General features: G+C 35.6%; 2 protein-coding genes across 2 annotated transcripts in view; one reads left to right on the forward strand and one right to left on the reverse strand.

Moving 5' to 3' along the window:
* Nucleotides 1–6,828: 6,828 nt before the first annotated feature.
* LOC136024856 (uncharacterized) lies at nucleotides 6,829–15,476 on the reverse strand. Its single transcript, XM_065700370.1, has 3 exons — nucleotides 15,344–15,476; nucleotides 7,958–8,130; nucleotides 6,829–6,945 (listed from the first exon to the last, which is right to left on the reverse strand). The coding sequence occupies exons 1-3, from the start codon at nucleotides 15,351–15,353 to the stop codon at nucleotides 6,889–6,891; spliced, it is 240 nt and encodes a 79-aa protein (XP_065556442.1). The 5' UTR covers nucleotides 15,354–15,476; the 3' UTR covers nucleotides 6,829–6,888.
* Nucleotides 15,477–21,889: 6,413 nt separating this feature from the next.
* Nucleotides 21,890–27,407, forward strand: part of LOC136024858 (peroxiredoxin-like) — a 31,636-nt gene continuing 26,118 nt past the window's right edge. Inside the window, exon 1 of the mRNA XM_065700371.1 lies at nucleotides 21,890–22,052. Coding sequence (XP_065556443.1) covers nucleotides 22,038–22,052 — 15 coding nt within the window. The 5' untranslated portion in view covers nucleotides 21,890–22,037. The remainder of the gene's footprint in view (nucleotides 22,053–27,407) is intronic.

Consider the following 27,407-nt stretch of genomic DNA (forward strand, 5'->3'; position numbering starts at 1 on the left):
TATTAGTTCAAATTCCCTTTTGGTTCAACCCGGTCAGCTTTATATAACTTGTTTATGCCTAAACGCTAGTGAAGAAAGGACGAATGTTTTACAGACTAACGTATGACTACTAATATGTAAGGTTATGGACTTATTCTCATATGTAATAGACCACTATCTTATCAGTGTTCTATCAACCATTGATAAGCTAAGTGCTTTTTTGGGTTATTTTTCAATTTACTCCTCTGTTTTCGTTAGTTTTAGACTTTAATAGATTTCTTATCAAGAACGACGGGCTACCCTTTCAAACAGTATCTCAACTACTACTGCTAATTCCATCCAAGCCACCTAAATACTGCTACAACTAATATTAACCCACAGCCTCATTAGGGAACCAGGAGACATCTGCACAAGCTACCCTAGTCTGATCCAAGCGTTACACTTCACTTTCTTCTGCTTTTCTTACCCCATTCGGGGGCAAATTAGCTTGGTCCCAAATGGATGGCCAAAGAGCATGACTTTTCGTAACCTGTTATCCTTCACCAGTGTACTGTAACCAAACAATTTCTTCCATGATAGTCCCAGACGGTGGGACGGAGACAAATTTTCGTACTGCTTAATGTTTGATATACGGTCAGTCGAACGAGTACTTATAACTATCCTGGATTCCCCTGGAAAATTCCCAGGAAAAAATCTACCATATATTCCTTAGCCTCTTAAAGCATCTACGCGTCAGACACACTTGATTACTGTCATTACCGCGGCTTCCAATATCCTGTTGTTTGGGATTTGACACGTTCGACCAATAGTTCATATGCGTTAAGCATGCATTCTAATATCATATTATTACTTCAAACCCGTCTCCCTATTCTTTCTAAACTTTTCTTCAACACCTAAAAATCATACTGTGCTAGGCAAATAAAGCTAGCTGCATGATAGACTTTCCTGTTTTCTCCTAGAACGGGAAAACCATTCTCGACCTAGCATCTCCTTTTCATCTTCGTTTATTTTTAATCAAATGACTTGGTCTTCATAACATTAATTTTCAGAGACATTTGTGCATCTAGAACTGTTAAAGTTTTTGAAACCATGTTCTCCCACAGCCTTTGCTGTCTTCCTTAAGACAAAACCCATCAAAATAATCTTTATAAATAGGGTTGGGACACAACCTTGCTTAGCTTCTGATTCCATGGCAACCCAACAACTAACATCAATTTCTACTATAGTTACATCAATATTATTCTTGTAAATAGCACTAATCCATTTAATGTACTTATCGGGTGTACCATACAAGGATAGGATCTTAATAGAAGCTTTTCCATTAGGTAAATCAAATACCTGTTAATCTATATATATACAAACAAGTTGTCTGTCTGTGGATCAGGTGACGTCATGTTTCTGTGTTGACTGACGTCATGAAATTACTTGTCGTCATTTTTGCTTTGACGGTGACGTCATTCAAGATATTTAAGACATATGTTCACGTAGAAATCTATTAATGTTTAAGTTTACAATGACTGATGAACTTACCATGGCAAAAGCCGATGAAGATGCTCAAAGAGTCTATGCCAAAAAACTTGCTGCTGATGGAGAAAGTCAGAAAAGAAAGCGTGCCGAGGAACTACCAGAGCAACGCGAAAGCAGACTTGCTGCTAAAAGAGAAAGTGAAAAAAGAAGGCGTGCCGAGGAATCAAAAGAACAGCAAGGAAACAGGCTTGAGGCTGATAGAGAAAGAAAGAACAGAAAGCGTGCCGAGGAATCAAAAGAACAGCAAGGAAACAGGCTTGAGGCTGATAGAGAAAGAAAGAACAGAAAGCGTGCCGAGGAACTACCAGAGCAACGCGGAAGCAGACTTGCTGCTAAAAGAGAAAGTGAAAAAAGAAGGCGTGCCGAGGAATTACAAGAACAGCAAGAAATCAGGCTTGCTGCTGATAGAGAAAGTAAGAAAAGAAAGCGTGCCGAGGTATCACAAGAACAGCAAGAAATCAGGCTTGCTGCTGATAGAGAAAGTAAGAAAAGAAAGCGTGCCGAGGAATCAGAGCAACCTGAAAGTTATCGCCTGGCATTCAGGTACAACCCAGTCGATGATTATAGCTTGAGTAGATGTGTTCAAATCGGGACAATGTCTAAAATTTGTCCCTATTGCAAGGCCTTGAAATTCAATGGTGAAACAATGGGAATGTGTTGCGCCTCAGGAAAAGTTAAACTTCCTCTATTGGCTGCACCACCAGAGCCATTGAAGACTTTCCTTACTGGAACTACGTCAGAATCTAAGCGTTTTTTGTCAAAAATCAGAAAATACAACTCATGTTTCCAAATGACGTCGTTTGGAGCCCAAATCGAAAATCCAGATCAATTTATGTCTACTTTCAAAGTAAAAGGGCAAATTTATCATAGAGCAGGGTCCCTTCTACCATTCTCAGGCGAGAATCATAAATTTTTACAATTGTACTTCATCAGTGATAGAAATTCTGAATTGAATGCACGTTGCGAAATTTCTCCCAACGTTGAAAGGACAATCGTTTCCCAATTGCAACATCTTTTCCACGAAAATAATAATTTAGTGTGTCTGTTCAAAACAGCCATCGATTTGATGCCTACTGATGCGCATAAAATTGTTATTTCCGCTGACAAAACGCCTCCTGGCCAACATGTGCGTAGATACAATGCTCCAACTATCGACGAAGTGGCAATCGTTATGGTCGGTGATCAGTTTTTACCTCGAGATATTATTCTTCATAAGCGAAACGCTCAGTTGTTAAGAATTGCTGAAACTCATCGATGCTACGATGCCCTACAATATCCTATCATTTTTTGGGATGGAGCCGACGGCTATCACTTTAATATTAAAGTCATATGCTGGCAGTCCCCGTCATATGCATGAATATGCTCAAGATGCTATTACGTATGTTCGTCTCTATGGTCGTCCAGATTTATTTATTACATTTACATGTAATCAATCTTGGGACGAGATACTGCAGCTTTTACTTCAAGGACAATCGGCGGTTCATAGGCATGACATTACGGCCCGTGTCTTCCGGCAAAAGTTGAAATCACTGATAAACTACATTGTAAAACTTGAAGTGTTTGGGTCAGTGCGATGCTGGATGTACTCAGTGGAATGGCAAAAACGAGGTTTGCCACACGCACATATACTAATCTGGCTACATTAAAAAATTACTTCGAACGAAATTGATGATGTGATTTCCGCTGAAATACCTGATAAAAATGTCGATAAGGGGTTACATGATATTATTGTAAAAAATATGATACATGGACCTTGCGGTGCACTGAACGAAAATTCACCATGCATGGCCAAAGGAAGGTGCACAAAGCAATATCCTCGACTTTTAGTATCAAACACAATTACTGGCAATGATGGTTACCCACAATATAGAAGAAGATCTACTGAAGATGGCGGTAAAACAGCAATAATAAAGAAGCGTAACGGTACCACCATCGAAGTAGATAACCAGTGGGTTGTTCCATATTCCCCATTATTATCAAAAACATTTAATGCACACATAAACGTTGAATACTGTAACTCCGTAAAGGCAATCAAATACATATGTAAATACGTCAACAAAGGCAGTGACATGGCAGTTTTTGGCTTGCAGCCCGAAATCAAAGATTTCGATGAAATCGTACAATATCAGGCTGGAAGATACATAAGCAGTAATGAAGCTGTTTGGCGAATTCTTTCATTTCCGATACATGAACGTAGTCGAGCTGTTGTTCACTTAGCGGTACATTTACAGAATGGTCAACGTGTTTATTTCACGGAAACCAACGTGCAACAAAGAGTCCTGAATCCACCGGATAAAACATTAACAGCTTTTTTTTCGCTTTGCAAAAATGATTCTTTTGCAAAAAAACTGCTGTATACTGAAGTGCCTTCGTATTACACGTGGAATACTAAAAATAAAGTATTTGAACGTCGAAAACAGGGTAAGTCAGTCGACGGCCAACCTACCATCTTCAAAGATACCACGATAGGAAGACTCTACACCGTTCACCCCAATCAACATGAATGCTTCTTTCTACGCCTGCTTTTGGTGAATGTACCCGGTCCGACATCCTTTGAGTATTTGAGGACTGTAAATGGTACTATACATGACACTTACCGTAGTGCATGCCAAGCTCTGAATTTATTGGAGAATGACCAACACTGGGATAACTGCATCAATGACGCGTGCGAAACGTCAACCCCAAGTCAAATTCGTGCATTGTTTGGCATCATTTTAACAACTTGCTCTCCATCAGCTCCTACAGAGTTATGGGAAAATATAAGTCAAAAATGTCCGAAGATATACTCCATCGAAAACAGTTAGAGACGTCAGATATGACTTTTGATTTTACATCAGAAATTTATAACTACACTTTAGTTGTTATAGAAGATTTGTGCGTACGTTTGGCAAACAAACCTCTTCAGGATTTGGGAATGCCTTCACCTAGCCGTATCGCTGCTGTTTCGACATGTGTAGAATTGGATCGTGAACAAAGTTACAGTACGAGTGATCTATTGTCGTATGTACAAAATAACATTTCCAAGTTAACGTCGGAACAAAAAGACATTTATGATACGATAATGCATTGTGTCGATAACAACGTTGGAGAAATTTTCTTTTTGGATGCGCCAGGAGGTACTGGTAAAACGTTTGTGATAAAACTGATTCTGGCATCAATTCGATCAAAAAATGATATAGCGTTGGCAATTGCGTCGTCCGGAATAGCCGCAACATTGCTGCCTGGTGGAAGAACTGCTCATTCCGCTTTGAAATTGCCTCTGAACTTGCATTCTACAGAAACTCCCACGTGCAATATTTCCAAATCATCTGGGATGGGTAAAGTATAGCAGCAATGCAAACTTATTATTTGGGATGAGTGCACAATGGCACACAAAAAATCACTCGAGGCTCTGGATCAATGCTTGAAAGATTTGCGAGGGAAGTCGAAACCCTTTGGCAGCACATTAATATTGCTTGCGGGAGATTTCAGGCAAACATTACCTATAATACCTAGATCAACTCGTGCAGACGAAATGAATGCTTGCCTGAAAAATTCTAATTTATGGGCACACGTAAAAACATTAAAATTAACTACAAATATGCGTGTCCGATTGCAAAACGATGACTCTGGTCAAACATTTTCAGATCAATTGCTGGCAATGGGAAACGGAAAGCTCCCAGTAGACTCAATTTCAGGACGTATACAACTACCTGCTGATTTCTGTAATTTAGTGACGTCCAAAAATGAATTGATTGAAAAAGTATTTCCGAATATTCTAAAAAATTATAAAAATAATAAATGGCTAAGTGAAAGAGCGATTCTCGCACCCAAAAATATAGACGTCCACGAAATCAACAATATTGTTTTGACCAAGATTCGAGACCAGGCAGTCCTTTACAAGTCAGTCGACACAGTTTTGGAACCAAATGAAGCGGTTAATTATCCATCTGAATTTTTAAATTCCATAGATCTTTCAGGGTTTCCACCACACGTGCTACAACTAAAAATAGGCGTACCAATAATACTTTTAAGAAATATAAACCCACCAAAGCTTTGCAATGGCACACGACTTGCCGTAAAAAAAACAATGGAAAACCTAATAGAGGCCACAATCTTGACAGGGCCTTTTGAGGGTGAGGCTGTTCTTATTCCTCGCATTCCCATGATTCCAACGGATCTGCCTTTTCAATTTAAAAGATTGCAATTCCCAATTCGATTAGCATCTGCAATCACCATTAACAAAGCTCAAGGTCAATCATTAGAAAAATGTGGTATAGATCTTAATACTGATTGTTTTTCCCATGGACAATTGTACGTTGCATGTTCGAGGGTCGGTAAACCTGACAATCTATTTATATGCAGCGACAATTGGACAGAGAAGAATGTTGTATATTCGCAAGTTTTACGCAGTTAATTTGTATTTTGGAACCAAATGAAGCGGTTAATTATCCATCTGAATTTTTAAATTCCATAGATCCTTCAGGGTTTCCACCACACGTGCTACAACTAAAAATAGGCGTACCAATAATACTTTTAAGAAATATCAACCCACCAAAGCTTTGCAATGGTACGCACAGGCAATGGGACAGCGAAGAATGTTGTATATTCACAAGTTTTACGTAGTTAATTTGTATTGTATCTATCTATCTATCTATCTATATAAAAACGAGTTGTGTGTATGCATGTTTGTTTGTTTGTAAAAAGAGCGTTTGCATATGACGTCATTATTAGTACATACGGCTTTGTATATGGACAGACAATGGGAAAGCCAAGAATGTTGTATATTCGCAATTTTTACGTAGTTTGAAACACATATATAAATCTATCTATATTCACAGGTGGGACACAGGGACACAACTACAATGGCGCGTAACTAATATGGCGCGTAACGACTTACGCGCGCGGGGGGGTCTTGGGGGGGGGCACGAAGCGCCCCACCAACTAGGTGTTGGGGTGGCGCGAAGCACCACCCCAACAGCTAGTAATCTATAAAATTAGGACTAAAGGCATGTAAGGGTTCAGACACTTCTCAATTCTTATTCAAAGCATGAAATTTGGTCATAGATACTCTACTCTTCCTATAATAACACTATTTTTCTCTTAAAACTTCATCAATAGAAAAAGCTTCTCATAGTTTTGAAGTAAAAACTGCTTTTTAAATGTGGTAGCTGGTATTTAACACAATAGTATGATATTTGCTTATTCCCCCGATTGCGGAAATGCTTGTGGACCATCACCTGTAACGGACTCTCCCCTTTCCGCGGAATGCCTATTACCAAGCGTTATACAATTTTTTTTTTGTCCTGTATTCCTATATAGAACGGAAAAAAGCCAAACTCCTTTATGCATTACTTTAAGATTTAATTTGGTCCTAGATATATAATAAAATACTTGGGAACTTCATTTGTTCTTGTATGTGGGCTTAAATCCTAGGTACAAAGCTCCCGACTGCCAAGCCTAAAAAGAAAAATTATTAGCAAAAAAAGGATATGTGCCAGAAAAGCTATTGATTATACTCTAAATATATATTATTGATTATAGAAAAACTACACACACACATATATATATATATATATATATATATATATATATATATATATATATATATATATATATATATATATATATATATATGTATATATAATCAAGGGTGCATTTGTATGTTCAGAGTAAGCTACCTATCTGCTCTTGTGCAAGAATTATTTAGGTAATGATCCGAAGTGATTAATAGTTAATTGTTAAAAAAACATTAAGATTGCAGGTGGAGTATTACTGTTTAAACACCTTAAAATTAACACTTCATAAATGGAGTTGGATCGCAAACAAAAGATTCTTTTAAAGATTTTTAGTTTGTTGATTGCAAATCTGAGGCTAGTTGTACAATTTAGATGTCCTAAGCCTTTAATTAGTAGAAATTTTCACAAAGCTCAACAAAAGAAGAAATTTTCACAAACGGAGAACTTATTAGATCTCATAGGAATAATTCTTTTTAGAATCTTCGGTCTATATGATTCACTTTGGAGGGTCCAAGGTGAGGACCAGGGGTCATAAAGCATTAAGGACCAAAAAAATGAGATGTCATGATGACAAGCGTCTAGGGATATACTTGCGAGGGCTAAACATTAAGGCATGGAAAGTTTTACCAGGAATCTTGACAATGAAATATCTAACAATTTTATTGTTAAAATACGTAGCTATGCTTGAAACACATCTCTTGGACTATTTGTGGATGCAATATGGCCAACATGTACACAACCTATCTTTAGAAAATTTAGGAAGAATCATTTTTTAATGGTTTTTGAAAAATATTCTCAGTATGAGAAACCATAGACAGGGAATATAACTTCCAAAAAATCATTTGTGGTTCATTATATAGAAAAATTGATGCACTTTCTAACAGTCTAAGCTTCAAGTATTAAATAAAAGGAACAGTGACAAATTAAGATAAATATAATTTTTCAATACTTACAGCAACTGCAGTTAAGAGGGAGAAAGCTAGGCCTCCAAGCAAATGCTTATTGTATCTTGCTTGTCTTGCTCTATGCAAAACTTCCCAAGATCCTTCAGGGACAGGTAAGTCATTCATTGTGACGGGTTTGAATGGGAGATGAGCTGCAGACGACCCATTCCTTTTTTGAATACCTAGCAAAAAGGAGCTTACTACATTAGAGAAAAGATGTGCACAGTCAAAATTTTCAATAACAGTCAAGGTTTTGAATAGCTTCTTTCCAACACCCTCATCTTTGTTTACATAATCAAAACGTTAGTTTCTTAGAACTAAACTTGTTTCTTTTCTATTGTACTTAGCAAAGTTGGCAGTTTGGGTTTTTTCTTCCAGCAGCAGAATCTTAAGGAGATGCCTATTCTCTAACCAAGGACTTCTCTGATAGTTGTAACTACAACCTCTAATCCCTTTTATAATTTCAGACTAGGTGAACCTCTAACTAAACACATTGCATTTAATCTCAATCTTCTCTTGAAAATTCAGGAATCTGTAATTGCAGCCAGAATGTGTTGAATTTAATTAGTTATGGTTAATTCTAATGTCAGAGCATAAACTCAAAACTGTATTATCATTTAAAAGTTTTTATAACTTTTCTCTGCAGTCTGAAAAGAAGAAAATCAATTTGGAAAACTGAGATGGTTTGGTCCTGGTTTACTTTTTGATCTGTTACCCTTTTCTCTATGGGCTTTTCTATTTTTATAACGTAATTTATATTTATCTTTAAAGGCTTTTTCATCGACTTTTTTTTTACAAATGAATGGATGATTCTAGGGGTAGCAAGCTAATGAGAAAATGTTCTATTCTTTTCGTTGTTGTTGTTTTTTACTGTTTATTGTAACATGAATGACCAGCATGTTAATATGTTATATTTGATTATTTATTTATGTTTTTTTGTAGTCCTGTTGTCCAAAAATGTATTTCTATATTGGGATTTGGAGTTTTGTTCTACGTTTTGAGAATAAACAAATCTAAACCATAAATGATTTCATAAACGTACACAATGAAAGATTTTGCAACATATCATTGTGGTTCATACCTCCTTTTTTTTTATTAAATTGGGCAAACAAAATTCCATTAATATGAACTTCAAGCATGGAATTCAAGCAAGCGATATAGCCTAAATAGCAACAGAAATGTGTTTCCAGGGAAGGAAGAGTAAAAATAGAATTATATTCTAAAGCACAAAGTTTTGAATTTTTCTAGAGGAAGAAGCTTTTGACTAATCATGGGTGCACCAATCCCCCCCCTGTTTGATCGTGTGCTTGTTCAGTGCTTAAAAGATCACACTATAAGCAAAAATTCTTTATTATGGCAGAGCTGTAGAGACCATGTCATCGAACATAATCGTATTCAACACGATAGCATTGACTTAGTAAAGAGAAATGTCTCCTATGCATTTTTCTTTCTCTGCCTGAACTCATAACATAGAATGGATGGTCATAGATACTTGAGAGAAACCTCACTCAGTTGCAAATTAAAAGCTACACTGTCCTAAATAAGAGGACAGTCTGATATGCCTTTAACAACCATGGGCCTGTGAGCACCCTCACACGGCATCTGAGTGCCTCCCATGTATTTTTTCACCATCGCTCCCCAAGCTCGTCATGCAGAACAGATTTGAATACTTCGCAGGTGAGAGGGGGCTCACTCTCTTCCAAACTAAAATTTTTACTGCCTCCACACAAGTAGCAAGCTGATATTTCCTTGACACCCCAAATATCACTAAGCAGAGCCTAGTGTACAAGATGTAAGTTACCACTGTCAAACTTACTGGTAAGTTTCATAAGTGGTAAGTTTAAGTTTTTGATGAACAAAAATGCTCCCAACTGAAACAAATCCATCCCTATGAGAGCTACCACTTGGCTAAAATCAGTCATAAAAAATTTTTTATTCATCAGATTCAATGCATGGTTATAACCTCTTTGAGCTTATGCTGACATTGTTCTGTCAGACTACCTCTTTGTCATTTCCTGTCTGAGTAAAAAAAAAGAAAAAAAAGGGATATGCAATAAGTCAGTCAGTCTGAGTAAATAAGATGACTGTGGTAAAAATCATGGTTCTTATAGTGTGTCCTACTCAGTAGCTAAGGAACTAACGTTATGGTTAGCCATTTCACAATGACTTTGGTGGTTTCAACAATATTGCATAATATTCATTGTACTAAGGACATGACTTTGCTATTGATCAGCTCTACAATGATTTTGATTTGGTCTGTCTGCAGCAGCTTCTTCTTATAGACTTTACCATTAACCTTTTGCAGTGGAGCCCTCATCATGATGTGTTTTTGCCACTACAAAACCCACAAGTGGCTGCCCATCCAGTGGGCTAGCTTGTGTTTTAAGTGCAATCCAAATTTGGCTTCTCCTGTTACTTTTTACTCAGATGAATTTTTTTTGGCAGTTTGTATGGGCACTACAGTTTTCATAGATTCTTATCTGCCTTATGATGATCATTCTGCCAGATTGATGACTAGATATGCCAAAGCATGTAACATATTGAAGTCTTTAGTGGAAAAAGTTCTGTCTATTTTGCTAGATTATATGATCATTGGTGACCTTAATATGGATTTCTTACATTCATCATTTAGGCAGTAAGAGCAATTTTGATCACATTATTTGCTCACCTAGCATTAATACAGCAATAGTGTCTGTACATACTGATGAACAAAATTAAGACCATCTCCTTATTTCATTGACTCTTAAACCTTTGGAAGAAAGCTGATTTCTCTCTCTATATTTTTACACTGGCAAACCTTCTGTCTGCCATAAAAGTTCCCAATCATCTGCTCCAGCACATTGTACCAGTGACTTGTAAAAAGGACCTGGATTGCTATTATAATCAAAGAATAAAATGTCTAAAAGATACTGAGGCAGTTGCTGTTCTATTGCAACATGTTAGATCTGGTATGCAAAAACCTATTTGGTATTTACATTATAATTTAAAACCTGTAGAAAATAAATCAAAGCTGTGGTTTGCAGCACGGAACAAACTTAATAGACTGCATTGTGGAATTATATCTGACCTTATGCATAACATGCACAATAAATATAAAAAATATCTACTTTTAACTTGAAATGACTGACTATAAAAATAGTCAAAATATTGTGGTATGGATTTTCCAGTGTCAAAGAGAGAATGGCAAAAAGATATTCTGAGTCAAGTACAAGTGATACACCAAGTAGTTATTGCCACCCTCCATCTGCTAGGCAAGATCATTACTTGTCTATTTTTTCTAATTTAATTACCATGTCATTCTTAGCATACTCATTCCTTTTTTGCCATTTTTGTACCCCTCCCCCTATCACAATGCCTTTGTATTCCCATTTTCTCTTTTGTCCATAGTTGAAGCAGTTAAGAAACTCAAATCAGACATGTTGAAACTGAAGGTATATCTAGACTTTATCTTTTATTAGTTTGCCCTCCCCCTTATTGACTGTATACACCTACTTTTCCAGATGTGTCTTTGTACTTCTAGGGTTCTTCATATACAAATCATTAATACTACCTTTTGTGACTAATAATCTACTTGAGAGAGATAACCAGTTTGGATTTCCGCACAGAGCAGGTTATCAGCATGTACATTGTGTATTATCTTCTGTGCTCTTTGGAAACTCTTCTAAGGGAAAGAGTATCCATCTTTGTGCCTTAGATCTATCAAAAGATTTCAATAGTGTATGTCAGAGTCAGCTTCTTTCTGCTCTTCATGGTTGTAGTGTTAATCTATTGGTTATAATGCTTCTTTGTTACTTCTTTTCTTTGGCTGAAATCAGTGCCAGGTTCTATTATTAAAGTGAAAAGAGGTTTAAGGCAAGGTTGAGTTTTATCTCCAGCCCTATTTAAATTATGTGTTTCAGCAGTTCTGGAAACAAAATTGGCTGCCTATCTCTCTGGCAAAGATATTGGCTACCCATTAATAAGAAAAAGCCAACTAGGATATGCCAACAGATTGTTGCCAACAGAAGTAGATGTAGCAAACTTGCAATGGCCAAGCTCTACTCAACTTTTTGTGAAGATTCAATTCTTTTTCCTTCTGGAATTTCCCACATTCTTAAGAAAAAAGAATTGGAAGGAATCTAGATTAATTATTTTACATTTTGTAAATTCCTGTTGTGTCTTCCTCATTGGACAAAAAAAAACGGGTTCTTATTAACAAATTTCTTGTTCCTGATATTACTGTAAAATTGGAAGTACTACATAGAAAAATCAAAATGTTTCCAGATGATATAAAGCTTTATTGGGGTGTATCTTCCCCAGTTGATGTTGCTCTTCTAAAGGATGATCAAAATGCATTAGTTAACTGGTGCAATCTAAATACAATGATTATTAATTAGGGAATATGTCATGTGGTGATTTATCTAGTGAATGCAGTAGCATGCCAGTATTCTATTGGTGGTGTAGTGATATGTTCTATTAATTCCATTAGGGACTTTGGTATTGTTTTTGATTACCAATTGAGGTTTGGTAAACAGGTATTTTACATAAAGCAAACTACAGCTTGCTTTGTATCAAAAAAATGTTTAACCAGCAAAAGCTTTACTATACTATATAAGACAATGATGGAGCCAATAGTTGAATACTACATATCTGTGTGGTTTCCAACAAGAAAATTTAAAACAAAGATTATTGAAAAAGTGCAAAAACAGGCATGAAAATTTGTTCCATATTTGAAGCACTTGCCTTATGAGTGTAGGCTAAGATGTTTGAGCCTACAATCTCTACAATTCAGGATTGATATTATTGGACTTAGTTAATGTATTTTGAATTATTAGAGGTGTTGATAATTTATCTTTTAGTGATTTCTTTCAGTTAAGTCATTATTCACCCACATGGCAGAACTCATTAAAATTGTATCAGAAAAGGGTTTTAAGAAAGGTTTGACAGGGTCCTTTTATAAATTGGTCCATTAGATAAAGGAACATGTTATTTGACTATATTATTTCAACAAATAATGTTACAGCTTTTAAAACAGCTTTGTTTGGAACCTTTTTTTATGAAGAGGAGTATATAGGACCATAATATTTATGGCACTTGTGTGATCTGTTTTATTCAGTGCCCTAAAAAGCTTCATAAATTTGTCTCTTTGTGCATTCTGGTGTATTTGCTTACTTTTGTTATGTGTCTAGTCAAAAGAGTTTATTTACCATTTTGGTACCATTCAATACCCAGGTGTTCAATTCTGTTTATTGTCTTTTGTAATGAGACAAGCCTATGGCTTGCTCTGTGTTTTTTAACACAGTAAACACTGTAAAAACACTGTGTTTTTTAACACTGTCAATTTTTTGACAGTAGAATTGTGAATGCACAAACAATGTGAAATGATTTTTAAAATTGAATAATAACAAAAGGAAACATGATAATCTGAAAATAGAAACATGTTGTACATTATAAAGAATTGTTTTTATTTTTTTTAGTGTCTTTTTTTATAAATTCCAAGGGCTATATTTGGGACCATTAGAAGGGTACATTGTCAAAAAAGCAACCATTGTATTCAGAAATAATATAAAATAAGGAATCTAATAGTACTACTTTTATTTATATAAGCTAGTATATTTCCTTGTGAAGAGGCCAATTACTAAATATTAACATACAAGATCTAAGGTAGCATGCAAGATTGACCAGTAAGTTTTAAAACTCACTCTTTCTGAATAAGGTAATGGTAACTTTGATAATTTACTGCATATGTGGTAAGTTTCAAATACTCATGAATTTAAAACAAAATATTTTATCTTCTCTGTCTGATAGATAAGAAAAATATTATTTTTGAATCATATTATCTGTTTATTTCCTACTTTGTTCCCATGGGGCGAAATTATAAAAAACTACACTTTAGGCTTCAGATAATTATTTATAAGAAATAATCCAGAGCTACTGCTCCTCTTCATATGGTGCATCTTCAAATGCTATGTCTGGCAGATCTTCTTCTACCAGATGATCTTCACTATCACATGGCAGTGAACTACTGATAGGAAGACAATATGACAGCATGAAAATCCTCTCTGGCCTTTCATAGTGATTTCTAGGCATTTTTGAAGCTGCATATGATTTTCATTTTTTTTTTGCTATTGAGTGACTGATGGACAGTTAGAATTTTGTTCACTGTTTCATGCTTGATGTGGTTTCTATGCTGGATTGGGTAAAATTCTAAATAATTAACTTCTTACTATCTCAGAAAAGGTTTAGGTTAGGAAAATGAAACTTTCAGGGTTAGGTCAACACGCTAAAGTATGTCCTTGAAAGGAATTTTGAAGTACCCACTTCTAGTCCTTCTCCCTCTAGAGGGCCCTGAAATTCCCCTACATGACAGGTCTGTAGAATTCTGATCAGTATCAATGTTTTTTTTTTCAAAATTTAGGAAATGTATGTCAATATCATTTAAACCTTACAGCCTAAAATGGAATTGAGCAAAGTTATAAAGCTGAAAACAATTTTGTTGTACTTTGATTAAGCAGAAGATCAATTTTGCAAGGTTTCACTTTTATAACACACATATTTTTAAAGGTCATCAAAGGTCAGGGCCCGTTAGAGGGAGAAGGAGCAGAGGTAGTTGCTTGAAAATACCTTCCCAGGACATACTTTATTCTGTAGATTCATCACTGAAAGTTTCATTTTCCTAAGCTTGCTAAACCCTTCCCAAGATAGCAAGAAGTCAATTAGCTAGAATTTTACCCAGCCCAGCATAGAAATCACATCAAGCAAGAAACAGTGAACAAAATTCTAACAGTCTATCAGTCACTCAATTAACTAGAATTTTACCCTGGGTTGTACTATTTTGTGACCTGACCAGAGCACATTGCAGGAGGCTATGGTAACACAAATTGTTGAGATTTTTACAGCTAAACCTGTAAGCACCAACTTTGCAAAAAAAAAAAAAGGCTCACCAACAAGCTGGCAATTTGACAGCTTTCAATTTGAAAGATGGGCTACTTTTGGAGATGCAGCTAGAAAATTCTGTGTTTAAGGCCCAGTCAGATAACAAGACCCAGACAAAGTCAGAATCAGATTCTTTATTTAATGAATCCCCATCCTTCCAAAATTGTAGGAAAATATAACAAGCTCATTGATTCAACATACTGTGTCCACAAACTCATCCTGTGTCGTTGAGTTTGCATCAAAAAGCAGATCAAGTACACTGGCTGCAGCCAAGGTGGGATCATATGCAAATATCCTCCTATTTTCTATACAATTGTGGATTTTTCCTTTGCTCAGCCTTTGAAACTGGCAAAAAAGGGGCATCAAGAATTTCAGACATGCTGTGAGAGGGGAGAGTTTATTCTCTATAACCAAGTTCTTAGAAACATACATTCTAATCGGAATAATCATGATAATATAAAGGCAAAAACAGAAAATTACCAGAAAACATTTCTGAAAATTTTATTTGATCAATGAACACTTAGAAAGATAGAAAATTAAATTTAGTTCAGCATCACCATCTAAAAAAGCATTTTTTTTTTTTTTTTAGGTAGCTCTCGTAGCAATGATCGGCTCGGTGCTCAGGTAAGAATAATAAAATATTTGAAGTATGATTGCGTCTGTTATCTTATACAATGTAATGATTGGAAATAGAAGATGATTTATTTGGGCTTAAAATTAGAAAGGAAAAACAGTTTTCTTGATCCTTTTTATAGGTCAATTACCCTAAATTGGATTGTCCAGCTAAATAAGGATTATAGTTTTTAGTATTCTAAAATTTTTGTCATGACGATAGTTTGACGTCTCAACAGTATCCCACTTAGCTTGCCACTCCTTCGGTGACCATTTTCCATTAACGGATCTTTTAAAGGCAGCAGTGCTGTGGGTAGTGACTGCTTCTTCGGTGAGCGAATTCCACATACTCACTATTCTATTAGTGAAGAAGTTTTGCGTAGTCTAGTGGCAGCTCTCTTCTGATATAGTTTCTGACTATGCCCCCTAGTTCTGACAGACTAGTCAAGTTGAAATGGCATATTTAATGGAAATTTAAAATTCAGGGGCTTATGCGTCATAATAATGTCGCCCCTTCTACGTATGTAAGCAAGAGCGGGGAATTTCGGCTTCTTCAGACGGGATGAGTAGTTTAAGTATTCACATCCGTCAATTACTTTCATAGATCGTCTCTGAAGGAATTTTAATTTCTGTTGGTCACCTTTTCTGAGGGGGCTATCAACACAAATGCTAAACTCCAAATTAGGCCTGATCAAAGCCTTTTATGATTTATTCATTACCATGAGTGAACTACTAGTGATTGCTCTTTTTATAATGCCAAAGGTTTGGAGTGCATAATGCATTTTAATTTTTTATCAAATATGAACCCCAAGTATCTCTCCGTTTCAGACGTGATGATAGTCTGTCTTGATCTGTCCATCACCTAACATACGATAAGGGAATTTCTCATTTTTCTTTCCAAAGTGGATTGTTCAACATTTGTTTACATGGAATTCAAGCCTCCACAAAGTTACCCGGTGGGAAAGTACTCATAAGTCATTTTACCTAGAGGCTCTTTTATCGGGTGTATCGACAGGTCTAATGAGTTTGGAGTCATCAGCATAAAGACTTATTTTATTTTTGACTGTGATTGGTGTGTCATTAATATAAATGTCAAATAGTGTTGATCCCAAGGTGGTTCCCTAGGGCATTCCACGTAAAACTTCCACTTCTTCTGAAAAGAATACCTGTTCATTTTTCTAAATATTGTCACACTTCGCTTTCTCCCGGAAAGACACTGGAGCACCCACTTTACGATTTCATTATGTATTCTAATTGCAAATAAGTTGGCCCTCAGTGTACTTACTTTACTTACTTGTACTTGTGGCGGGAATCAGGCGTTTCCACCTCGCCCGGCATCGATGATCTTAGAGACCTTCTTGGACCATGTTGATCGATCTTGTGCAAGCTGCTCTTGGCCCTCAGTGAACGGTGACATACTTTGTTGAAGGCTTTTGCAAAATCCAATAGAACCAAGTCGACACGGATCGCTTTATTTAGATGCCCAGTAATATAATCATACGCACCAATCAAATTAGTCCGAGCGTCCATGTCTGAAGCCATGCTGACTATCACGGAGCAGCTCATTGGTGGTCAGCTGTCCGACAATGTTAGTATTCACGATTATTTCGAAGATTTTACCAGCTACAGATGTACGACCAATGGGTTGATAATTGGAGACGCTGTTGTAGCTGCCTCCTTTGTGTACAGGTGTAACGTTAGTATTCCCTCAGTCCTGAGGAATCTGCTTAGCATCAAGAGACTTCTGAAACATGCTCGTAAGGAGAAGGGATATTTCTGCATAAGCTTCTTTCAACACTCGGGGGTGAACTTCGACAGGGCCAACGCATTCGTTAGGAACAACTTCAGTCAACTCTCCACATCAGAGACAACCACAGTCATCGTTTGCAGAGGTTCCCCAATAAGAAATTCTGGTGCTTCTGGTAAGGGGGCTTCGTTTAGAGGCGTGAACACTGACTTAAATTGACTACTCAATTCAGCTGCTATTTCTTTCGGGGTACAAGGGTACTAATTTTTATTGGCATTCACAAGTAGCTCCGTAGCTGAGTGTCTCTCTGGTTTCCTTGCTGAAGAATACTTCCAAAATCTCTAAGGGTTAGATTTTGAATCAAATTCCAATCCCTCTTCATATTCTGTCTTTTTTTTTCTCGTGAGATACCTAACTTTATTTCGGGTCTGTTTAAATTTCTCATAGTTCTCATGGGATAGGTTGCTTTTGTATTTGCTCCAACGCTTCTTCTTTTTACGCACAGCTTGCTTGACATCAAGAGTGATAAATGGTAGGGTTTTGGGTCTTCTTTTCCAGGAAACTATTGTATTTTTTTCTGTTGGTTTAATTAAAACCCTCTTATTTCAAGCCAAGCCTCCTCCATATTTTTAACATCAATGAATGACCAATCATGCTGTGCCGATTCTTGTCTGACCTGGTTGTAATTTGTGCACACATGTTTAATCCAATTATCCCTTTGTGGGTATAACCTAAGCCTACAAGTAATTGCAACATGGTCACTCGCTCCGAATGGTGGTTCTGAATTAACAACTAACGAGCGTCTCGTGGTCACTAATAAACTAAAGGTCCAGTAGTGTTGGGTTCTGTCCACTTCTATACCTGGTCAGAAAATCAATTGCTTGGTATGGCGAATGTTCATGAAGGCACTCTAGAAGTGGGTCTTTTGGGTTTTCAACCTCTTCTGTGACAACAAACCCATCAATTCAATGTAACTCCAGTAAATTAAAATCTCCAATAATAAGAAAGTTCTTATAATATTGCTTCATCACATTATTAATAGAATATGCAATTGCTAGAATTCAAGTTATCTGACAAGGGGAGTTTGGACTCAAATAAAAACAGCCTATGACCACAGGGAGACTTCACTGTGGAATCGTTACTCATATTTCCTTACCCCAAGGTTTGTAATCTAAATTTACTGCAAGAGCTCTTACCTGTAGTGGAGATCTGACGTACACTGCTATCCCTTTACCATTTGGCGTTGACAGATTGGTGAGTAGCTCAAACTCAGGTACTTGAATTTGCGTGTAGTAAGAGTAAATACAGTATATTTTGGTTTCACCTAAGTGAAGGCAAAAACACTTACTTCGTACCTCGTTGACATCACCGACATAATTTCGTTCATCTTCATAGCAATACCATCTACATTACTATATAGTACCGTAAGTCCCTCAATAATAATAATGTCATTATTAGATTTGCTTGATCCAGAATCACATGATTCAAAAGAAATGGTATCCATTATGGGCTCATAATTTCTGTTATCCAATTTAGCACTAAAATACGATTCAGTTTCTGCATATTTTGTAGATCCAACTTCACTAGTACTATCACAAATGAAAACTCTACTTATAGAACTATTTACAAGTCTTAAATTGGTACCAGATATATCTATGGTTACATGTCATTCTCCTGCGAGGGTCACTGACACGTCACAAGGGTCCGGAAGTTTTTCGACCCAATCCTATTTCCTCTGATTACTATATCCACTTCCCTACTCTATCTTCTCTTATGCAGTTCTTCATACAATATTTGTCTTTTTTCGTGATCATGCTTTGACACGACATTTCTAAATTGAACAGCACCCTTTCTTAAGGATTAGTTAATTTGTTTTGAAATTTACCAATGAGAAGATAATCAGGATAGGACGTTGAGTACTGTGTCCTAGCGCGGTTGTTATGTTCCCTTGTCTGCGATCTTTCAGGACAGTAACATTAGGGACTCCACAATAATTTGCCAAATAATCACGTACAAATCAGGCATCATCAGTTTGTGGAAGAACTCCGAAGACCATTATGTTAGGTTTTCTTTTTTGTCTTTCACGATCCTTGGCAATCATTGCCTTTTTACGATTTTCGAACTGCTCATCTAATAATTCGAACCTTCTCTTAATATAGCTACTTCGGCTGTCATTAAGTCTTTTAAGGCGTTATTGTCCTTTTGCCATCAAGAAACTATTTTATATATTGAAAGGTGCTCATTCAAGTGCTGATCTATTTTAATCACTAATGTAGGAAAACAGTCTTCCTTTTCTCCTTCTGTCTTCTTTTTTTAGTATGTTTGTGCTGTTGCATTGGTGATTTCTCTTTTCATTATAACATTTATTTTTCCTGGAATTTAAAAATTTCTCAATGAAATAGCCATACGCTAAACTGTCAGTGGTGATAGCAGTTTTTCATGCCTATCTTCGTATGTATTCTCTTTGAGATTTTCCATAGAATAATTATATAAATTGAGAATAGCTGCTTACAAGAAAGTAAAAGTAGGGGAGGGGGATTGCTAGCTAGGTATTTCTTTCAGCTTGAAAATAAGACATTTAATTTCTTTATTCTAACTTATTAGTCGTTCTTATAAGCTGAACAAGCAATTTACTAGTTAGTCTTACTTTAAGATTAAAAAATATAAAGCAGTTAAACCTAAGTGAGGTAAGTGGCAATAAATGATTAAGATGAATTAGCCAAACTGTTTTGTCACCATCTGCAAATGTGTTTAAAATAAAAACTTTACTACAGGTATAATTAGGAACATGCACATTTCATAGTCTTCGTAATATTTTAAAGTTAAATAGGTGACCTTTCTCCCATATTTGCTCCCTTCGCCCAAACTTCAATTCCCTCGTTTCTATAATTCCCAAATGCTAAGTTCTAGTGCCTTTTTGAGTAGCAAAACGAGTCATGAGCTTGCAATAGAAGCAAGAGATAAGGACAATCATATAATAGTAGTTCCCGGAGTTGACTTAAAGTGAAACACAGGAAGGTTATCTACTTTCCAATATTTGTGGTGCTTAAAGACTCCATAATAAGAATTAGATAGGAACATTCGGAGAACAATTGAGCAGGATCATGCAGAGTACAAAATTGGATAGTGTCGAAGACTGATATAATTAATTTTAAGAAAATAGTTTCTGACTTAGCTGATTCGGTCTGTGGAGTTAAGAAGTTTCCAGGGATGGATCTAAAGGCAATTAGAGGAAGGTAAGTGAGCTGGAGAAGTCCTTAAATTGGGAGTACTACTTTCTACTATCTATCATCTAATTTTCAATATTTGTAGCACTGATCGACTCTATGATGAGAATTTGATAGGATCATTCAAAGAACAATTGAGCACGATATTGTATAGTGTGCAAGACTGATGAATTGATTTTAGGAAAATAGTTTCTGACTTAGCAGATTCTTTGGGAGAAGAAAGTTAGTCTCTGGATTTAATAAGTTTCCAGTAATAGATCTAAAGGCAATTAGAGGAAAGTAGTTGAGCTGGAGTAGTCCTTAAAGTGGGAATTAAAGAGATTTGAAATAAAAGCTATGGATGAATTATTCTTGATCTAGAAGATACAGCCAGACGACATAATTGTAAAATATTGTATTTGCATGTTATAAAATTGAAAAGAATTAGTAAACCTCGACTTTTCCCAGTTAAAGGTAGGAGTAGGGTCTCAATTAATAGTAATGAAAGTATCAAGGTGATATACAAGGAACATAGGAGAATGCATTAAACTATGATGATTTTGTGAAAAAAAAAACAATAAATAATGAAACTTTCTTGAATTAAGAAGAAACAAAAGATTTATTTTGTAATAAGAAGTTAGAGACAGTAATAAAAGGAATGAAAATAATATAGCTGCAGTTGCAGATAGTATGGTAAATAAATTCTGTAATATGATGGTTATGAAGTTATTTTGAGAACTATGAATATTATTTTTTATAAAGAAGAACTGTATCGTTATTTTTAAGAATAAAGCAATTAAACCTTTTTATATGAAAGGTAACAAGAATGGGCTAGTACTAAGTCTACTCGAATATTACTTTCTACTAATTTTTTACATATTATACTGTAGTTTCAGGAGTTGCTTGTTATTTCCTGAAGACAACCATCTGCAAATACTTTTGAAATTTTTAACATTTTTGTATTCTTTCATCTATTAAATAAAAAAAAAAAGTTTTTTAAACGGAAAGTAAGGAGTGACATTAAAGCTTAAAACAAACAGAAATTACTTCGTATGTGAAAGGGGCTGCTTCCTCATCAACGCCCCGCTTTTTTACGCAAAAGTTTGACTCTTTCTCTTAACTCTACTTTTTAAAAGAGTAAAAAACTTTAGCGTAAAAAGCGGGGCGTTGCTGAGGAAGCAGCCCCTTTCACATACGAAGTAATTTCTGTTCGTTTTAAATTTTAGTTTCGCTCCTTACACAAATGTTGTCTCTCTTTAGTTGTCAGGTTACATTCCAACTTAGTTTTATTTATTGCTATTCCACACTTGTTTGTGTATGGATATGTTAAACGGATATTTTTCGTTTCCGATTTATTTTAATTCAATAGGCCGCTTTCAAAGAGGTTTAAAATTTTTAAGAGAAGAAATATTTTCTGAGATTTCAAGATGGACATATTATAAACAGAATGTGGACATAATTTGGCTATGAAGGGCGTATTTTTGGATGGTCGCGGGACATATTCATTGATTAAAATCTTGACAACCGTGCATTTTATTATAAGAAAAAATTTAATAAAGCTTTTCCGAATTTTATTTATTTATTTGGGTAAAGATACCAAAGAAAAAAAATGATGCAGAGAACTGTAAGCATGTCTGCCTATTATAAATGATAAAAATCTGGTGCTAAAAACTGTAAGCATTCCTTAGGCCTGAATAGGGTAAAGTTTAAAGTCTCTTTGATAGCCTATCCTGGAAAGTAGCCTAGTTTAGGTTGCTGAAGCTCTCAGGAATGAACCCAGAGTTTCCATAATCTCCTGGGATGGTACTTTCTGCTTCTTGAAATGAAGGCAAACTATAGTAGTGAGTTACTATAATTCTCACCAGAAATCAGTAAGCCTATGTCTTGTTGCCTAACTTTTTTCATTCAAATTTGTCTAAAAGGGACTTGGAACAGACAAAACTCAGAATTGGTTAGGCCTATGTCACCTAAAACTTTAGATTATAAGTTTCATGTATAACCTGTTGAAGCTGGCCCCAAAAAAAGAGCCCTCAGATATTTTTGTTTTACTAGGCTACAAGTCTACTTTGGTAAATATTAGATAATTATTGTAGGTTACATAATTTACAAATCAAAGTGAATGTATGATTCAATGCCTTTTTTATGTTCTTTCTAAATATCACACCTTTTTTGGTGCACATTCAATTTTAAGCCCTTTGTAGGCCCCCAAAGATGATGCCCTTTTCTCTTGTTGTAAATACAGGTTATGTACCTTTGCTAGTATTAATCTTGCTAAAAACCAGTTTACCGCATCAATTAAATTGACAATTTGAGAATCAATAGGCCTAAATTTGAGAATCAATAGGCCTAAACATATGGGAAATCGCCTAGCTTATTCAATATAGGCTATACATTTTCTGTAGGGTTAAAATTGAGTTTCATCCAAAAACAATTATTATATTTAGAAAGAGCATAGAAAATGTATCAAGTTGTTTGTTCACTATTTGTAGGTCATTTAAGCAAATTATCCAATAATTACCCTGCTTTTCAGCAATTTTCAGAATTTCTATTTAATAAGAGTACATCTGGTACTTAAATATTATACAGGAAACACTCAAGAATTTGGACTACAAAGATCAGATAAATATGCAATAATTTGGATTACAAAGATCAGACAAACACTCTAGATTTTAGATTGCAAAGACCAGATAGGACAATAACTGGTTAGTTTGCAATGCATAATGATAGAATGTAGTGTCTCACCATGGATGTGTGTTCTCATTATGATTTGGGATTTGTCAAGGACTAAAGAACAGACAATCATATTTCTTAAGAATAATGGGTTGTTGCCTTACCTAATTTTGCTAATAAAGTATTAAATTTTCATCATATTTTGTTTTATTTCATTTGCATTAACCAAACTTCACTTCTTAAGTGTTTCTTGTGTAGTACATTAGTACTATGCATAAAGACACACAAAACTATTATGTACAAAAATCTATGGTGACCTGTGTTTTTTTTTACCTTAAATCACATTGTCCAGTAACTACAGTAAATCCTGTTATGTCACTGGTGAGTGATGGCAATGATTCAAATTGGCAGCATTCCATTTTGTTTTCCATGGTTGCTTCAGTCAGTCACAATCTACTTGAGATTTGAATGCATTGGAGCTAAATTTGAGTTGCTATGCAGAGAAATGAATAGTGATCATAAAATTATTAGTCTACCAGAGTACCTGACTCCTTGCATTATAAATTAAACAAAAAATTTTACTACCATTTAACAAATAACACATTAGAAAAACATTTCTCTAAAGCCAATTATTATCAACAACAAAAATTAACCAGCTGAGAGATAGTCTATTACTGTTTTTTTTTTTTTTTTTTTTTTTATTAAAGTCCAATAATAGAATAAGCATAATTAGTAAAATTCTATGGGTTCTTTTGAAGGAAAAAGTATAATAACCAAAGAGTAGGGTAAAGCTCTAGTTGAGGGACTTCTTGCTTTCTTAGGAAAGTGGTTGAGTTAGGAGAATGAAACTTTTAGGAATGGATCCAGGGCATAAAATATATCCCAGTAAGGTGTTATGATGCCACTATTTCTATCCTTTCCTTAATTATAAGGTTTAGAAGGTTGCATTGGCATAAATGTTATGTTTGTACCTATCTAGATTTTGATTAGAACATTTGCATTGATTTTGAGTTTTCAGTCTCTTTTTAATTGGCTCTAATTTTTGATTACACTGAATATTTCCACAGGATCTTGAACCATATCAAGGGTTTTTTCCTGAGCTTGATAAATAGTATTCCAAATCTTTAAACCATATAGGCTAAATCAGGATTTAGAAAACATGTGAAGCTTAAGATGCCTTATTTGAGCATTATATCCATTTTTCAAGGTGTTAAAATTGCAACACAAGGTTTATAAGAGGTCGTCAAAGGCCAGTGCCCTTTGTGCAGGTATGGGGTGGAGAGAGGTACTTTAAAATAGCTCCTCAGGGGATTGTTGAGGCTCTTCATTCTTTTCAAGAATTTTGCTCACTTTCCTCAAATGCTTTTGAAGATCAACAAAAATTGTTCAACTTGAATTTTACTTACTCCAATCAATGTAATTTCCAAATGTAAGGCTTTTTTCTGCCATCCAAGCAAAAACTGATAGATAAAATTTTTCAAGCATTTCTGTGACAGATCAGATCACTGTCAGATAATTTCATGTGCAAAATTCAAAAACTGCATTATACAGTGAAAGAAAATGACTAGTTTTTATGCTCACATTATTGATAGGAAGTTTAGGACTGCCAATATTCTTACAATCAGGTTTTTATTGGCTCATATTATTTTAGTCCCTTGAAGTCCTGTTGACCACACAATTTATTTCAATTCAATTCAATTTATTCAAAAAGAAAAGAAAACACATAACAACAATAATAATAAAGATCCTAGAAGCGAACTTGTTAAGGACCAAAACAACAAAAAATTGTAAATGAAAAAGAGAGAAAAGAAAAAAAAAAGAAAGAGAAAACAAGGGTAATTAAAGCAAATTGAACAAACATTTAGAGAAATATAATATCAAGATTTTAGTACATTGTTATATAGCGTCCGAAAACTTGTGGATAGCCCGACACTGGAGGGTATTAAATTCCATTGAATTATAGATTTATAAATTGGGGATCGCTGGGCGGAACTAGAGATACACCTGGGGACAATGAAGGAACGGTTGGATGAACGGAGACAGTGGCCTTCAGAATTATTACTATTAAAATAAGATAATAAGTGGGGAGGAAGATTTTTATGGTAAGCGGAGTATGCAAGGGATAGATTTAACTTTTTGATGATTTGTTCAAAAGGGATAATACCAAAATCGGAGTACAAGTCCTTGGTGGGATATAGTCGTGGCAACCGAAAAACTGCTTTGACGGCACGGTTTTGAGCAGATTTTAATTTATTGGTAACTGAAGGATAAGTATTGCCCCATACAGATCCGCAGTATGAGATGTATGGGTAAATAAAAGAATAATAAAGGGTGACAAGGATATCGGGAGGAAGAAAATAATTCACACGATTAATTATACTTACCTGTCGCAAAATTATGGCTCTGATATAGGACACATGTGTTGCAAATGATAGGCAGGAGTCTATGTGGACACCAAGAAACTTGGCAACTTCGACCTGCGGGAGGAGATTAGTAGAATATTTTAGGCCAAGTGCTGGCTGAACTTCATTTTTTTTGTAAGGGGTTTGAAATAATACCACCTGACTTTTCTTGCTGTTAATGGTCATGCAGTTAACGAGACACCACTCCTGTACTCTATTCAGAAGGGTTTGAGTAGAGGTGACGACGGATGGTAAATTAGGACCGGTGATGAAAAAGTTGCTATCATCAGCAAAAAGTACTGGGTGCACTGATGGGCCCAGGTCCGTAATCAAATCATTAATATAAAGGAGGAAAAGTATTGGACCAAGAACAGAGCCCTGTGGGACGCCCCTCCGGACAGGTAGGGGATGTGAAGACACCCCGCCCAGTCTCACACTCTGTACTCTACCAGAGAGATAAGAGCCGAACCATGAGAAAGGAACTCCGCGAATCCCTAGGTTATTGAGTTTACTTAATAAAACACAGTGATCAACCATGTCAAAGGCCTTTGAAAAATCCAGAAATAAGCCCAATACAGTATTTTTAAGGTCAAGTTGGGAACGTATAAACTGTGTGGCGTCTATTAGTGCATGAGCAGTTGAAAATTTGGCACGGAAGCCATATTGATGAGGAGAAATCAACGAATCTGATGAATGATTCCCAAATACAAAGGGAGAAAGACGTCGGAATATAATTCTCTCGAGCACCTTAGATATAACTGGGAGAAGTGAGATTGGACGATAATTACTTATCTCAGACGGATCGCCTTTTTTATGAATCGGGATAACAATTGCTGATTTAAATATTTCTGGGAAGACTCCATTGGTCATAGACAGGTTTGCTATGTGCACAATGGGTTCACAAATATAGGAAGATACGGTCCTAAGAAGCTTATTACTTATGCCAAAGAAGTCAGGTGTACTACTATTAGAGAGAGATTCGATAACTTGAAGCACCTCTTTGCGATCAGTTGGAGAGAAAAACATGGATCTGGGATTCTTACTATGGTGTACTGATTGTGAGAAGGAACAGGAGTTAGCATTTGGAATATTAGTGAAATAATTATTAAAAGCATCCGGTACTAAAATTGGGTCAATTAATCTGCCACTGATGTCCCTAAGGTTAATAGGAACAGATCTTGAATTCCTTTTTTTTGAAAGGATTTCATTTATTGTAGACCAAATTTTTTGCAAGTTCCCTTTGCAGTGAGAGATTTTTGAATAATAATAATTTTTCTTTGCTTCCCGGATGAGTTTGGTATATATGTTTTTGTATTTTTTATAATTAGTCAGGTCAATAACGCTACTGGTTTTGCAAGCTAACTTATATAGGTCATTTTTTCGGTATGAAGAGATTATCAGGCTATTTGACATCCAGGGGCGTATATGGGTAGTTTTTCGGTTCGATTTACGAACTGGAAAGGTTGAACTAATAAGATCACTCAATCCCTGTGTAAAACTACTTGTGGCTGAATTAACATCCTGACAATCCAAAGTCTTGGACCAGTCGAAGGATTTCAAACAATCCGTGAACCGGTTCATATTCACAGTATTATATATTCTATTAGACGTAGGGGTATTAGTTCTACGGGGTTGAGTAGCTGATAGGGAGGGTAAGGAAAGATAGATTGGAAAGTGATCTGACAGGTCAGAAAATATTATTTTGGAGGACAGGTGGTTTCCCAGGGAAGTGGATACAAAAATGTTATCAATTAAAGTAGCGGTAGACCTCATGGGATCAACTCTAGTAGGAAAAAGGATTGTGGGAAGAAGACCACTTGAGGTAAATGTTTCAAAGAAGGTATCACTATCATTGTTATTGCTAACATTTAATAAATTACAATTGAAGTCCCCAAAAACTATTGCCT

Source organism: Artemia franciscana, chromosome 3 (genome assembly GCF_032884065.1).
Source record: "Artemia franciscana chromosome 3, ASM3288406v1, whole genome shotgun sequence".
NCBI lineage: Eukaryota > Metazoa > Arthropoda > Branchiopoda > Anostraca > Artemiidae > Artemia > Artemia franciscana.

Coding starts and splice junctions, on each gene's coding strand:
- LOC136024856 (XM_065700370.1), bottom strand. Junction 6,946..7,957: donor CCCTCTTAACTGCAGTTGCT/GTAAGTATTGAA, acceptor TTTTCTTTTTAG/GCTTGGCAGTCGGGAGCTTT.